The following is a 15946-nucleotide window of genomic DNA, read 5'->3' on the forward strand; positions in this document are numbered from 1 at the left end:
AACTCTCTAAACAACTCTGATAGACCTGGGTTGAGATTGACATGACCTCAGAAGAAACTCTTGGTATGTGGATGTTTGCTTTAAGGTCAGAACACTTGGAATGGTAATTTCAAACTCAAAAAGTGTCAAACTTGGAATATCTGGCACAGCCTTGATCTCTTATGTTAAATACTTTTTTCTAAGGAAGGACATTTACAAGTCTTACCTGGACACAAGCCTCAGTGGAATGCCTTGCTATGCGAATGAGGATATCTAGAATCTCCAAAACCACTAATGGCACAGGCCGCATTACTTCCAGGATGTATCTCAAGCGATGAAGTATCTTGGTCTTCAGAAGTCCCTAAGATACAAACCGTGCAACTGATATTACAATAATGCTAATACTAATAAATAAATACACAAACTGGATGTTTTTTTCATTATTAAATGCTTCAGGGGTTACTAGCTATCCCTTATAGAAAGTTATTGCTATTTTTAATTGGAATTTCAACAACTTGCTCAGGAAGAGAAAAACATTTCCTTCAAAGTGGGAAAGAGATAGCAGGAGAATTCAAACTGTCTGGAATTTAAACTTGATGACTTGTCTGTGTGAAACAAGCAGATTGTTTCTTGGAACCCTGACACAGATTACATTACAGAAATGGCATTTATATTCACATTTCAATTGATACAATCCCCTCCCTCATCTGAATGCAAGTCCTTGAAAGATACCAAATAAGATATTTGAAATAACCACTCAGATGTAACTGTACCAGAGTTACCCTTAAAAATTATATGATATTCTCCAGAAGTGTGTCATATGAGGTATGACATCTCTAATTTTCATGACAAAAAATAGTATCTCCAAATTGCCACTATTCAAATAAATGACCTAAAAAAGTCAAAACTTTTTTGACTTGACTATAGATCAAGTACTTAATTATACAAGCCTCTCTGGGCCTAAATCTACATTAACTATAGAGATCTTCTTGTGCAAATGAACCCTGATCAAAAGCTCTTCAAGGCAACTGGATTTTTATACCGATATAATCAAGTTAGTTTTTGGAAGGCTAAGAAAAATCAGTGATATATCTAATGCAAAGTTTGGTTTGATTGAGGAAATGTTCAACGTGCCATCGATCATTTTTTTACTCAGTTGGAAAAACGTAACAACGGAGGGAGTTATTGAGGTATGATTTTGGATGTTTACCTTTACAACATCATATCGTGCCACTTCTGCATCTGGTTTGTTTTCATCCTTTGATTTCTTCCCCAGTATTTTTGGGTTTGGAGTTAGCTCAACCCCTTCCTCTTCCTCTTCAAGTTCTCCTTCCTCACTGTTTGGGATTAAAGGGTACACGGTCATGCCCTGGTACCATGCAAAAGCCTTGTCAAGGTATTCCTGGAAGGGAACAAACATCAAAAAGCACTCAGCGGAGAGAAAACGTGGATTTATAATTAAACTAACTGTGATCCAGAATTCACGAAGAAGGATTCAGATTCAATTCCCAGCATCTCCCGTTTGGAGTAATATTGTAAAGCATCTTGTTCAAGGCTGCTACTTTAAAGTAAGTAAAATGGTCAGATTTTTGTAATTTTCATTGCAAGAAAACTACATTGCTCAGAAAGTCCTGTATGTAAAGCACTATGGAGCAGTATATACCGTATATACTTGAGTATAAGCCGAATTTTTCAGCCCACTTTTTGGGCTGAAAAATCCACTTCGGCTTATACTCCAGTGAACAAAAAATCCGCGCGACCACCGGCTGCCCCACTTCTCGGCTCCCCCGAACCGTCTCACTAAAGCTTCGCAAAACGAACCGGAAACCGACGGACGCACATGACCCCGCTAGAGTGAAACGCCGCCCACGCTTTCCCTTCCTAGCGTTTTTCCCCCCTCCCGTAGCTCTCGCAATCCGTGACGGAACTGATCACCGAAACCAGGTTTTGCAAGCGGAGGAGGAGGAGGAGTGCCTCGGGAGCGGGTGTCCTGGTCAGCGGGGGAGGATCCGAGGGTGCTGGTAGGGGGTTTACAGCAAAGAAGCGGGATGGAGTGTCAGGGGAGCCGAGTCGGCAGAGGGGAGGGTGGCGCTGGAAGCGCGTTGTGTATCGCGGTGATCGCGGTAAATATATATATAGATAGATGTATGTAAAAAAAGTACCGGTTTTCTATTCGTGTTTATGTGTATACAGTCCCATCGCACTCCTCTTTTCCACATACCTCAATTAAAGCAATTTTATTGTTATCTAGCTGCTGCATTTCCCAGCCTCGGCTTATACTCGAGTCAATAACTTTTTCCAGTTTTGGGGGGTAAAATTAGGAGTCTCGGCTTATACTTGAGTCGGCTTATACTCAAGTATATACGGTAAGTCTAAGTGCTATTGCTATTTCCAAAAGAACTCATTCAGGACAATCTCTGAATAATACTTAATGTTTGCAAGATGTTTAAATGGGAATACAGTGGCTCAGAAGGTGAGCAAGCACTAATACAAAGTCAGATACAAAAGGTCAAAGCATCACTTTGATGCCAGACATCTCTAGAAAGGGGGGGAAAACATCCATCTCAAGTGAAGGAATTTAGCCATTCCTTTATTTTCAGTGAGCAATGAAGTCTTTTAAACAAATTCAAGTATTCTGAAGATACAAACCTCATCATCCAGAGAGACAAGCAGTGCATGGAGAGCATGGACAGTGGCTGCCATGACATTATCCACTGGATCATCCAAGGAGAAACGGAGCAAAAATAGGAAACCAGCATCAAGCAACACCTGCAGGACACTTCCTTCCAGCGAGGAGGCAAACCCTCCTGCCTTGGCCTGAAACACACATCGCAAGCAAACATCCATTAGCACGGACAAGGACATTAGTCCATATCAGCTGGGCCCCAACAAAATTGCCTAGGACCGCAGAAAAGCTGCTACTGCGCTGCTCCTTCTTGTGTCATGGGGCAATTTGGGAAAGCCTTCCAGCAAATGGAAGATCACTGATAACAGAAGCAGTTATAGCCTAGGCTTATTGTATATATTCTTGATCCTCTAAAACAGGTGAAAAAGGCTAGTCTTTAGCAGGTCCTGCTTCACATCATACCACAGGAAGACAAGCTCCAAAACCACAATGAAATTTGGAGGGGTTACTGGCTACAATTTTATCTTTGTGTTTTGGTATCTATGCATACTATATTTCTAAATGAATTTTTAATGGTTCACCTATTGGACAGGAGACCTAAATCAATGTTCTCAACAAATGGAAAAGAGATTCCCAAGGCAACTTACAGGCTATATATCAAAGCAGAGAAAGCAAACAGCAATGGTAATTACCAATGGGAAAGCTATTTGCCTAGAGTCAAAAAATATTTCACTGCTACATGTTGATACTATTCAAAGTGTGAGCAAGTCACAATGGCATTAGATCTGGCATTGGCACTAAACTATACTTTTTAGCAAGTTCTTAAAGGAGATGCATTTTTAGGCATGAGTGACTCCCCTGAATTCACCATACCTTCTCCCACTTCAGATTCAAAAACTATCTCTCTCTATTTAGATATAAAGATGCTATCTTACCAATTTCATCTACCTACAACAACACCTAATGAAAAGATGATGGAACTCTATAAAAGCACCATTGAGAAAGCATTCAAACTCCTCACAAACGCTGAGCTTACCTTCTGGACAATGTGTCCCAGCACCTGTAAAGCCAGCGTCCTTTGCTGAGTGACTTGGCTACGAGATAAGTGGAAGAGTTCCTGCAGTGAATAGCCAGCCCTCTAGGATCCAATAAACAAACATTGAAACCGTCAAGGGTAAAAAGAGAGTATAGTGTGCTATCAGCAGGAAGGAGCAACGATAGTAATATCTTACCATCTCAGGCCATTGTTCATTTCTCTGAATAAAAATTTTATTGAGCAAAGAGTTAAATTAATCGGCTTCTACCCATCTTCCACACTATTCATATCACAGTATGGCAGATGCAGACGATATGCCTGATAAATCTGCCTAAAAGGGGATGTTTACAACAAAAGCAACGGGAAAACAAGAGCTTCAGAGGAATTAAGCTCATAACATAAGCTACACATAGAGAAATACAATCTGCCGCAAGGCTAGAATTTGAGAGTTTTATTTTTATTTTATAGCCCTCTTTTAAGGACTATAAAAAGTCCCAAACACTAGGCTTTTCATCACATTTGTTTGTTTTTTCTTAAAAAATTAAAGCAGATCTTTACAAGTTTATACTGTGGGCCCTCACTAGTCCAGAATTAGGTAAAAAATGGCAGAATAATGTGACACAAATTACGCAATAAGATTGTAGGTATGCTTAAATCTGAAGTTGCTCTTCACCTACCTCTGCTTCTTCTCCATGGTGATGTAGGCCCAAATGTGTGGGAAACTCTTTATCTGGAGGAATAAGTTCTCCTTTCAGACTAAAACGTGCTTGCATCCCCTATTGGAAAAAGAGTCAAAAACATTATTTCTTATTAAGTTATTCAGATATCTAAAAACTTGGCAGAAAATCTAGAACAATTTAGAGCACCGAAATCTATTTAAGCCAACCAAATTATTTCCACTGTCATGCATTCTGGAGAAAGATCATTTTGAAAAGCGAGAGAGAAGAAATTGCTTTTTTATTTTCCAACCTTTTTTATTTGGCTCTGCCTCAGCAGAGGAAGGTCCTTTGTCCACTCCAGCTTCTCAAATTCTACACTGTCCATGTGGACCCATTCCCTTTGAGGCTTCACAGGAATGTCACCATCTTTTTGGAAAGGCAAAGACAAGCGTTACTGTTCTCGGCCACAAAAACAAAAGCAGACATCACTGTCTATGAAAGGTCCTCAAAAATAGTTTTATGCTACAACAACGGGGTGAAAAACACCCAAATGACTCATCTTTCAGCCATGAATATCACAGCTCCACTGACAATTTAATTTTCCATAACTTCTAGAGAAGAAAGGGGAAGAGGTTGTTAACAATAAAATGAAGCCAAGCTGATAATCACCTTGCGCGCAGAATGAATAAAACTGTCAAATGTGCATATCAGGTATGACAATTAAACTCTCTCCTCATTCTACAGTCCTACGCCAACATAAGAAAGTTAGCTAACTAGATTTACTGCAGAGAATTAGGAAAGCATATATAGGGAAAAAAACCAGGGGTTGGCTTCAGAGGATTCACAGGGGTTCAGGAGAACCTCTAGCTCACATTCTGTGCAGTTCGGAGAACCCCCAAATCCCACTCCTGGCTGGCCCCGCCCACCCCACCCCTCCCATTTTGGATACAGGGTGCATGTGGACGCTCAGGGAGGGCAAAAAACAGGTCTACCGGAAGTTTGGGGAAGGCCATTTTCGTCCTCCCGTTGGCTTGAGCAAAGCCTCCAGAGCCCAGGGAAGGTAAAAACGACCTTCTCCCTATGGTGCAGGAGGCTGACTAGGCCACGCCCACCCAGCAACCTGGCAGAGAACCCCTTGCTAAAATTTTTGAAGCCCACCCCTGGAAAAAATGTTATCCATCTAATGGTACACAAGAATCCTGCCCTAATATTTAAAACTTCTGCCTCTCCTTGCAGTGTTTTCAAGTCAATGGCCCTATAGCTACTGGTTTCCAAGGTTTCTCTGTCATAAGAATCAGAGATTCTCCCTCAACTAGCCTTAACCCTTGCTTTTTGTAAGAAGAGAAATCAAGAGCAGAAAAATAAGGTTAATAACCAAAACTGCATTCTATACACATATTGGAAAAAAGTATAGAAAAATGACAATGTAGGTTGCAATAATATTTTTTTAAACAATCTTAGAGGAGTTTCTCAAACAGAGAGGTTATTTCATTTGAAACATTCCTTTGAATTCTAGACATTGTAAAAATAAAACAGAAAGAGCTCAAGGCATTCAAGGAACTAAATACAAACGGGTAAGAACTCAATCAGAACAACAAAATTAAAGGCTGCAAGAGTAGCGAGAAAGTCTCAGAAAGGATTAGACATCAAGCTTTTCAAATATTTAGTTATTACAGGCTAGACAATATAGAAACAATAAAGAAGCAATCCACTGAGAATTTGAGATAAATCCATAACATTACCTGTGGAATGTTGTCCAGAATACAAGTTCTCAAGTATTAATACTGAAAAAATTGAATTTTAAAACACAAATAAAGCAAAATAAATTTTCACCCATCCCTAAAGTCACTAACATCATCCGCAGATTCTAAGTAATAAACCAGGAAGTCCCTGAAGATTCCATCTGTCTTGAATTCATTATATAAACTTGAAGAAACTACCCTTCCATTTGACCTCAGATTCAATTTACCTTCTTCAATCTGAGGGACAACAATATAGAAGTTGGAATTGCCAGATAGGTGACTATATACGGTATCCCGAAATAATAAATTAAGCAAAGAATAAATAAATACTGTCTGATTTAATATGATCTTATCTCTAGCATTTCTCCAGAAATTTTAATCTCCAGAATACCAGAAGGGTCACTTCTGAACATGCTTCCTATGTTCTCCCTCCTTCTATGGACTGAGATACCTTTTACATTCCAGTTGTCCCTCTACAGCTCTCCCTCCTGCCTTCCAATGTCATTCCCACATACCATGTTTCTGCTTCTCCACTTTGGCCATTTTAAATTCTTTGCTGGCCTGCTCTCTATGGATTGGGACTGTTGCTCTGTGTATACATTTGTGCCCATATTCTGTCTGGTTCACGTATGTAAAACCATAAAAAGTTAAAACCATTGTTATCAATATCATTATACTTCCATCATTCCTAGATTTGGGTTAGAACCCAAAGGACGGCAAAGTTCCAGTCTAAAGATTGTGATATCCCTTGCACATATGCAACAATAATAATGTAATAATATCAGCTGGTAAAACATGTTAAAAGCCTGCCTGGAAAGTTAAAATCCAAGGGTCCAGGACCAGAGAATAGCTTTCACTTCCCTCCTGAATGTTAACAGGGCCATCTTTGGGGGAAAAGAGTATTCTTTTTAAGGCTCAGGCAAATTTTCTTGTTCCTACCCCTTTAGTTCCATGAGTGATAGGAATATACAGCATGCCTTTCCTTTTTGTAGGAAAAAAGCCAAGTATCTAAAATGCTAAAACACACACACAAACAAAATGAGAAAACTAAAGCACTCATTCAGATTAAAAAAAAAATCTCTGCAAATTTCTATTCAACTCACATTCAGTTCATTGCCAAAAAAAAAAAAGTAATGCATCAAGATGGTGGGTGTGAAGCAGGAAGAAAGAACAAATAAACAGAAACTTGTACTGTTCTGGTATTTGTAATTTACTCTGTCTCTCTGTGTTTTTTTTTCAATTAATCACTAAATGAGAAAAGCTAATTAAACCACGCTCTGAATCGGATTAGTAATATGTAGCTCAAACGTAAACACTAAAACTTTGTCAACAGGGGGGAAAAATACTGTTATTTATTCTACTGTTATCGGCAGACTAATCCTCCTACAGACAGCAATGCAAGCTGGCAGCCCAGAAGCTGAATAGGCACAGGATCTTTTCAAGCTTCTTTGGCAACAAATAAAGGTCCTGTAGAAGAGAGAGCACATTGGCAAATACAGATTGGCCTGTAATACCTGGAGCACGGCTTCTTAGGTCAGTAGCAACACCATGGCAAGTGAGCATCAATAGTCCAGACATAAGATGACAATGGCATGACTGGTAGCCAGCCACGCTTCCCATTTGAAAAATGGCAGGAAAAGTCTGCCAAGGCCCTCCTGCCCACAGCTTCCACCTTGCTGTTCTCATAGGAGCCATGGGACCATGAAAACATCCAGGCAGCTCCTGTTTGAATTTGTGGCATTTACTGACTTACCAGATCAAGTGAATTTTAAAACTGCATCCTAGCAGTTCTGTTGAAGCATTACAAGTAATCCGGGTTTGCGGTGGTAGAAATTAATGTAAACCTGACTTATGCAATTCCCTATTACAGCACGACCCTGAGGAAGATATTACTATCTGCTTCAGTTTTTTTTTTTTTAATCTGCAGCTTAATACCCTGCAGAAAACCTAAACTGTGATTAATCTTAGGCATGGTTTGGTGAAACAACACAGGTTTATATAACATGGATTAAAGGTGGCTTGTTTATAATAAATCATTATTATGGCATGTTTGGGCAAAAAATGAAAAACTTAATTTTATCTAATTAAAATTATTTTCAAGGAAGTCTGAAAGAAGAAATGCTTCTAATAATGCATGTTAAGATGCAGGGGCCTCTACCCTTTTAGCCTTCTGGAAAACAGTGAAGAACTGGTTCTGCTTTCCATGTTTTGGGCAAGGATGGGACTGACTCGGGAGGTTTACAGTATGAGTGGTCTGGCACAGTGGTGGGATTCAAATAATTTAACAACCGGTTCTCTGCCCTAATGATCAGCTGGATAGGCGGAAATCAGTGGTCATGTGACTGGGTGGGCATGGCCAACTCAATGTCACTCACGTTGATGGGCGCTTCGCCTTAGCTGTTACAATGTAATAAGGGTTAACCAGAGATGCAGTTTCTGTAAGCAGAGCAATAAAGATTAGGCTAGAAACAACACCAGAATGTTTCCTTCCTGCCTTCCTTACAAGATTAGCCCTGTAAAGTGGAAAAAAATAAATTGAGATTTCTGCCAACAACCGGTTCTCCGAACTGCTTAGAAAGTTAACAACCGGTTCTCCCGAAAAGGTGCAAACTGGCTGAATCCCACCACTGGTCTGGCACCTGCTGGGAAATATATTCGTTTTTATATTGTTGTTTTCATTGGTCAGTCACCTACAATCACTATGTGAGATGGGTGCCCATATAAGTTTGTTAAATAAATAAATAGCATATTTTTCGGAGCATAAGATGCATCTTTTTCCCCCCTAAAAGAGCGTGGAAATGTTGGTGAGTCTTATACACTGAATACGGCCATTTTTGGCTTCCCGAAGCCCCACCCCCGCATCACATTTTTCCTTCCCTCAGCCCCCAGCATCCCTCTGAAGGCTTCAGCAGGGCTGGGGCAAGGCAAAAAAGCCTCTGTTTTGTGAAAAATGGGCCGTTTTTCACAAAAACTGAGGCTTTTTTCCTTCCCTCAGCCCCCAGCATCCCTCTGAAGGCTTCAGCAGGGCTGGGGCAAGGCAAAAAAGCCTCTGTTTTTGTGAAAAATGGGGCGTTTTTCACAAAACCTGAGGCTTTTTTCCTTCCCTCAGCCCCCAGCATCCCTCTGAAGGCTTCAGCAGGGCTGGGGCAAGGCAAAAAAGCCTCTGTTTTTGTGAAAAATGGGCCATTTTTCACAAAACCTGAGGCTTTTTTCCTTCCCTCAGCCCCCAGCATCCCTCTGAAGGCTTCAGCAGGGCTGGGGCAAGGCAAAAAAGCCTCTGTTTTTGTGAAAAATGGGCTGTTTTTCACAAAAACTGAGGCTTTTTTGCCTTCCCTCAGCCCCCAGCAGCACTTTGCAGGCTTCAGCAGGACTGGGGCAAGGCAAAAACGGGGGCGTTTTTACCTTGCCCCAGCCCTGCTGAAGCCTGCAGAGTGCTGTTGGGGGCTGAGGGAAGGCAAAAACTTTTTTTTCTTACTTACCTCTTCGAAAACATGGTGCGTCTTATAGTCCGAAAAATAGGTAAATTTCTAAGTTCTATCTAAATACCTCATTTGCATGAGTCATTAAATAAATAGCCAACATAAATATGTGATAATAAATAATAATAATAATAAATTTTTATTTGTTAGCCGCACCCTCTCCTAAAGGACTCGCGGCGGCGTACAATAAAAGCACATAAAATATACAAATGAACAATACATATACAGATAAAAATAAACACATACACGTACGTACACATATATATGGAGGAGGTAACAAATATATAAAATAGAATTTAAAATTGACAAAAATTGATTAAAATTAAAATTGATTCAGCAATAAGATCACTCTTCTTTGGCTTTTACTGTTCGAAGATTCCAGGCAGAAGCATTTTTCATTACTTGCAAACTGTTCATCTGCAAGAGATCGAAGATTGGATTTGGGTCCTTCAGCATGGAAAAGTCATGTCCTATTACTGAAATTCAGACCTCTTAAGTGCTACCGTTCTGAGAGGCAATACTAGCCTGGTGGAGATACAAACTGGCATAGCAAAAAGCATCATTAATAGCCTGGTGTCACTTGAGAAAATGGATATAGTATCTTGGAAAATAAAAAGACAAATCTTTCCATCTTGTTAGAAAAATTAGTCTCTCAATTTGAATTAATCTCTCCTTGTGGCAAAAGCAGACTTCCTCTTTCTTGTTGGAGTTACAACTACTATTAGTTTATTTATTGTGAATTTACTGCTTGCCATCAGGAGTGGTAGCTTTCCAGAGCTAAGTGCTAATGCAAAATTAATATTATTTCCCCTGCTGGGCACAATGTTCTATAAGTAAAACTTTAGGAAACTTGAAAAGCTTCACTGACATTTTGAATTGCAAAGATATGCTTATGTCTTTGCAAAGAAATTGCCCTCTTGGGTCAAAGCACTTTGTGTTCCCCCGAGAAGACCAATCTGTTTTTTCCTACCATTGCACTGCTTTTCTCTCATCAATTCTTTGCCGGTGTCTGTATTTTGCAAATAGTTTGGCCTGAAGGCTAGTTTCCTCACCCTGCAGAAAGAGCATCAACACTTCTCTTAAAGTCAGCACCTTCTTATTTAGCCTCAAAATGCTGAATATTAAACAGAAAGTGTGGAGGATGTGTTGAAGAAAATACAAAGGAGATTTTAAGAAGCGGGAGAAGACAGGTTCTTTTGGAAGTACTAAATGGTTGTGCTCTCCCACTCTTGCCTCTTCCATGTTAAAGCTGATCTCTGAACAAGAAAACAGTAAACACAATACCTTATCTCACCAAACCACACCACTTCAATCCCAAAGTCTTATTAAGCAGGGTCCAAGTGGCTGCTGAGACTTCAAAAATGTAGCACAACAAGGATCAGGGAAGAGAAAGGAAGGCTGTAGGGAGCCAAGCAACAATGGAAAAAGAAGCACAAACCCCAAAGGAAACTTCAACTAAAGCTTGAGGATAGGTCTTAGCAACATATGGCTCCTTGAATTAATCGCACTTGTTTCACAATATCCAAAAGTAAGAAAAACAAAATGTTACTCTAAAGTGTTATGTACAACCAGCGGGGCTTTGTTTGACTAGGTCATAATCTGTCTGCCTGTTTCATGGGAAAACCAACAGGCGGTCAGGCCTGCAGCCGGTTCCTTTTGGGATCTTTGGCCTGCCACACTAATATTCTATTCTACTATGCTGCTTCATTAGTGGGGAATTGGGAGGGAGAATAGTAAGGAGTAGAATGTGATGTTGTCAAAATTACATTCCTTTCTAGAATCCAAGGTCATCCTTTGTCTCTACACCTCTGCACCTGACTAGAACAACCGTTGACTTACCTGAACGGTCCTTCTATGTGCGCTGCGAGGAGAATCCAAGCATGGCTTAACTTTGTCCATTAGCCTAGAGACTGAGTTATGAAATTGTTGACCACGCCTCCTCTGACTAGAAGAGTTGTTTTGTATGAAGGCTCAGCCAAACTAAGAGATGTAGATTTTGCTGTCAGGTCATAATATAATAGAAATAGTCCAGAAATGAAACAGTCCGATCCTCAAGTCAAACTCCGAACAGGGCAGACCAGAAATACAAATCCTGAAGTCCCCTGGACCAGCCAAAGCGAGGGTGGGGTGGATTCTCCTCACAGCACACATAGAAGGACTGTTCAGGTAAGTCAACCGTCGTTCTCCTATACGCTGCTTGGAGAATCCAAGCATGGAACATGCTAAAGCAATGAAGCTCAAGGGCGGGTGCCTGGTTGGTCAAGGGTCTGAGATGCCGATATAACTCTCTGAAGGACCCGCCACCCAAATGAGGCCTCAGCCAAGGCAAACACGTCTAACCTATAATGTCTGACAAAGGGCAACGGAGATGACCAGGTCACCACCCCACAAATCTCCTCTACCGAGGCTTGAGTGGCCCAGGCTGCCGAGGTGGCCGCACTCCTGGTGAAATGAGGAGTGATGCGCCTGGGTACAGGTCTAGACTAGGTCTCATAGGCAACGGCAATGCATGCTTTCAGCCAACGTCAGATAGTATTGGAGGACACCTTCTGGCCCATGGTTGATGGCTGAAAGGAAACGAATAAGGCTTCCGACCTTCTAAATGAAGCAGTTCATTTCACATAACGGCGGAGTGCCCTGCGAACGTCAAGACAGTGCCATTGTTTCTCTCTCGGGTGCGAAGGTCACGGACAGAAGTCCGGAAGAATATCTCCTGCGTCCGGTGAAAGCACTAGTTGACCTTGGGGAGGAATGTAGGGTCCAGGCGAAGAACCACGCTGTTTGGGTGGAAAATACAGAGTTCCTCACGGACTGACGGGGCTGCCAGCTCTGATACCCTACGAGTTGAAGTAAAACAGCAAAAGAAACAAAACAAGGAAAACAGTTTTAAGGGTCAACAGTCTGAGACTAACTGCACGGAGAAACTCGAACCACTGTCAGGTCCCACGTGGGATAGCAATGGAAGACCGGGGGCTTAAGGTTTGAAGCCCCTTTGAGAAAAGACCGTGCCCGCGAATGTTGAGCCAGGGAGCGTCCGTGACCGCAGACAATGACCGTCGATAGAGCTGCAACCTGGCGGCGTAGAGTATTGGGAGTAAGTCCTTTATCTGCAAAAACTTGAGTACTTGCGGCACTGAAGCCGAGACACGGTTAATATTGGTTCCGCAGGCCCACCCACAGAAGGCCCTCCAGGTGGTCTCATAAATTCTTGTGGTGGACAGACGCCGAGCTATCCCTGAATTCCTGTCAGTCTGGGTGGGGAGGATGGTGGAGAGGCCTGCAAGGTGAGGGCTGGTCGGGACCTGCTGGAAGTGGAAGCGGCCGGAGGCCTAGTTCCCTTCTTGTTCTTATCTTTCTGCCCTGCGGCCTTATCTGCAATCGCAGATGAGGTGCCTGCTCTGGTCCTGCAGGAGGTCCTGGCGACCGTCCTCCCAACCCTATCACTGGCCATGGACTGAATGGAAGGCAATGAGGGGGAGGTTTCTGCCCCTGAGTTGTTCCCAGTCACCAAGCGATCAGCCATCGTTAGAATATGAGCTCACTCAGAATAATCAGCTGATCTGAGAAACGAAGGTTTGTTCAACAATCGGGCTTCGCAAAGGGGAACACAGGTCAAAGAAGCATGAGCCGCTGCTATACCGAATGAGTCCTTGTGTGCAATGGCGATCAGCGTCAGGCTGCCGTTAGTACCACACTCGGGTGATCTGACATCATGCGTCTGGGCGTGAACAGATCAGCCGCCCTTTAGTCCTTTCGCAATGGCGCGGACTTTTAAAAAGGGCTTCCAAAATGGCCACCGTTGCGATTTTGACGAGGGCAACGGCCGTCTAAAAACTATTTTCCTTGCAGTGGCTGCGTCCATGGCAGTAACTGCTGCTCTGTGAGCAGGACAGCGATTGCGCTACTTCTAGCGAATCGCGCCTGCCAGGGAAGCCGAACTCGCCCAAACAGTGAGGCTCAGCGGCAAAGCGAATTTAAAGCGGTAGGGACTGATCTCGTGTAATCAGCGGATCGTGCCCAGCATGGCCGAAGCGAGAGTGGCGAACCAGCTCTTCACTGCAGCTATCGGTAGGGGATGAGGTCAACCGCTACCTGTTTAGGCCAAGTTAGTCTTCAGGGGCGCCAGAATTGCGCCGAGAAAAACGAATGGCCCGGCAAGGCAGTCCATCGGAACGGAACTGCCTGCCCTTCAATTCAGTAGTCACCTAGAGTAGAGGAAAAAAACCTACAAGGGAAATACTTACAGTTGAAAGAGTTAATTTGTCTATTATGCTAGAGAGAAAAATTATACGTCTCTTCAGGCTGGACCGAGTTAAAAAATTGAACTCTTCCAGTCAGAGGAGGCGTGGGCAACAATTTTATAATTCAGTCTCTAGGCTAATGGACAAAGTTAACCCATGCTTGGATTCTCCAAGCAGCGCACAGGAGAACTGGATGGGTGGAACTGCCAGCATGGCAGTGGAAGATTGGACCCTGTGATGAACTTGTGGGTGTGGGGCAAGATATTGAACTCTCAACTGGGTGGGGAAACCCCAGGAAGCTCAGATTCGGGTTTCTCCAGATGTGCCAACATGACTCTCTTAATAAATTGGAACTTTGAGCAATGCTTTGCCTTGGACTCTGATTTAATTTTGTATGTCATTTGGAACCCTGACACAGGCATTATCAGGATGCAATGCTGAAGAAGGAGGAAGGAGCTTCCGGGGAGATGGCGGCTGGCTTCTGAGCTCCGTATGTTTACGGAGCTCTCTGACGGGGGAGGGGATGCTCCTGGCCCTCTTTCCACCTTGAGGGCCGGGAATTAGATCAACGACCACCCTGGCTTTCCTTAGGACCTAAATTGGCCCTCCAGGGTGGTCGAACAGCCAGAGGAGAGAAAGGGAAAGCACCGTCTGGAGCTGGAACCGGAGCTGGAGTCAGAGCGGGAGGCCGGTGATGGCGGCGGCGGCGGCGACGACAACAGCGGCGGCGGAGGCAGAGGAAGGACAAAGGGGGCGGCGGCGGCATTCCGGCGACCCGAGCGGCGACGACACCGTCAATGTCGGCGAGGCTGACTGGAGGGTGAGGACCGTCTGAAGGCCGTGCGGGGGCTGAGCGCGGCTCGAGGCGCCGGAGGCTGATGGAAGGGCTGCGGGAGGGCCGTAGGCTGGCCGGAGCGGCGCTCGGGCCAGGATCAGCAGCTGGGGGTCGCCGAAGCATGGGGAGGTAGGCTACGACGGGGCTAGTCTTAGAGGTCTACGCTGGAGCCTTGACAGAAGGAGGGAGACCTGTGGCACCAGGGGCAGGGCGGGGCTTGCCCTGGAGACTGGCAGGAGGCTGGCAGGAGGCTTAGCGCCTGGCAGGCAGAGGATCCATCGGCCCCTGCCAGCTGCCTGCCATGGTTGTGCCCAGGTGCCCCTCGCTGACCATCTGTAATTATCTGCCCGCCTGATATTTGGCTATCTACAACTGCTTCCAGCTGACTGTCAGTGCGTACCTGCTAGATTACCCCCTACCATCTCTCACCCCTACCATCCTACTGTTCATCTACCCCCCTCCGCTTATCATCAATTATTTACTATAGACTATCTGCCTTTTACCGCCTACCACGGACTGCCTCCTGGCCTCCACCCACCTATCATCCGACTTATCATTTGACCATCTGACCAGCTCACCATCTTTTCATCTAGATGTGACTATAGGCACTGCTATCCCCTCGTATGGAACCTGGCTTGTTGACTCACTTAACATCGATAGCACCCTGGCCCTGTTATAGCTCTTTCCATCATATACTCGAGGTCAGACTTGCTCCTACTGCGGGAGTCCCCCCTCTCGCAGGTATGGCCCTTTGCCCTCTCAAGGGCCCACCTTGATGACGGGTTCGTTAACCCAGAGAGGTGGAGGAAGCGTAGACTCAGGGGTTTTTCAAAAAATGTTTTTATCCGTTTTAGGGGGCTCCAGGGTGGGTGGGAGGGTTAATCAGGCCAGGAGGGGGACTAGTGCCAGGCGAACAGGTGAGGTCAAGAGGGGAGTGAGCGGAGGGGGGGAAGGGAGAATGATATTCCAATAGAGGGTTGTCCTATTTCAACGGTCGTGGGGAGGGGTGGGTGCGAGGATGGAAGAAAATCTCATAGTCGGTTGGGAGACCGTGGCTGTTGGACACGCCCGGTCGCTTGTACCAACCCCCGCAGTCTAGGTGGCCAGGACTTACAGAGCCAGGGCCTGATTCTGATGCTTTGCAATGCAAGGTCCATTGTCAACAAGGCCCCCCTCATTAATGAGTTGATCTCGGAGGGGGAGCTAGACCTTGCAGGGATAACGGAGACCTGGTTGGGCCACGAGGGTGGTTTACCCCCCGTGGAAATGTGCCCACCGGGCTACCGTGCATTTCATCAGCCGCGGGCCCTGGGTAAGGGTGGTGGGGTGGCGGTAATTATATGGGAGAG

At 44.2% G+C, this 15946-nt stretch overlaps 1 protein-coding gene across 1 annotated transcript in view; it reads right to left on the minus strand.

The window, feature by feature from the left end:
- RPAP1 (RNA polymerase II associated protein 1) overlaps window positions 1-15946 on the minus strand; it is a 72866-nt gene that overhangs the window by 34862 nt on the left and 22058 nt on the right. The window contains exons 8-13 of the mRNA XM_081936279.1: window positions 4611-4726; window positions 4319-4417; window positions 3642-3743; window positions 2629-2796; window positions 1190-1381; window positions 206-340 (exon numbers count right to left, since the gene is read on the minus strand). Coding sequence (XP_081792405.1) covers window positions 206-340; window positions 1190-1381; window positions 2629-2796; window positions 3642-3743; window positions 4319-4417; window positions 4611-4726 — 812 coding nt within the window. The remainder of the gene's footprint in view (window positions 1-205; window positions 341-1189; window positions 1382-2628; window positions 2797-3641; window positions 3744-4318; window positions 4418-4610; window positions 4727-15946) is intronic.

This window comes from Natrix helvetica (genome assembly GCF_964273705.1).
Source record: "Natrix helvetica genome assembly, chromosome: 1".
Lineage (NCBI taxonomy): Eukaryota > Metazoa > Chordata > Lepidosauria > Squamata > Natricidae > Natrix > Natrix helvetica.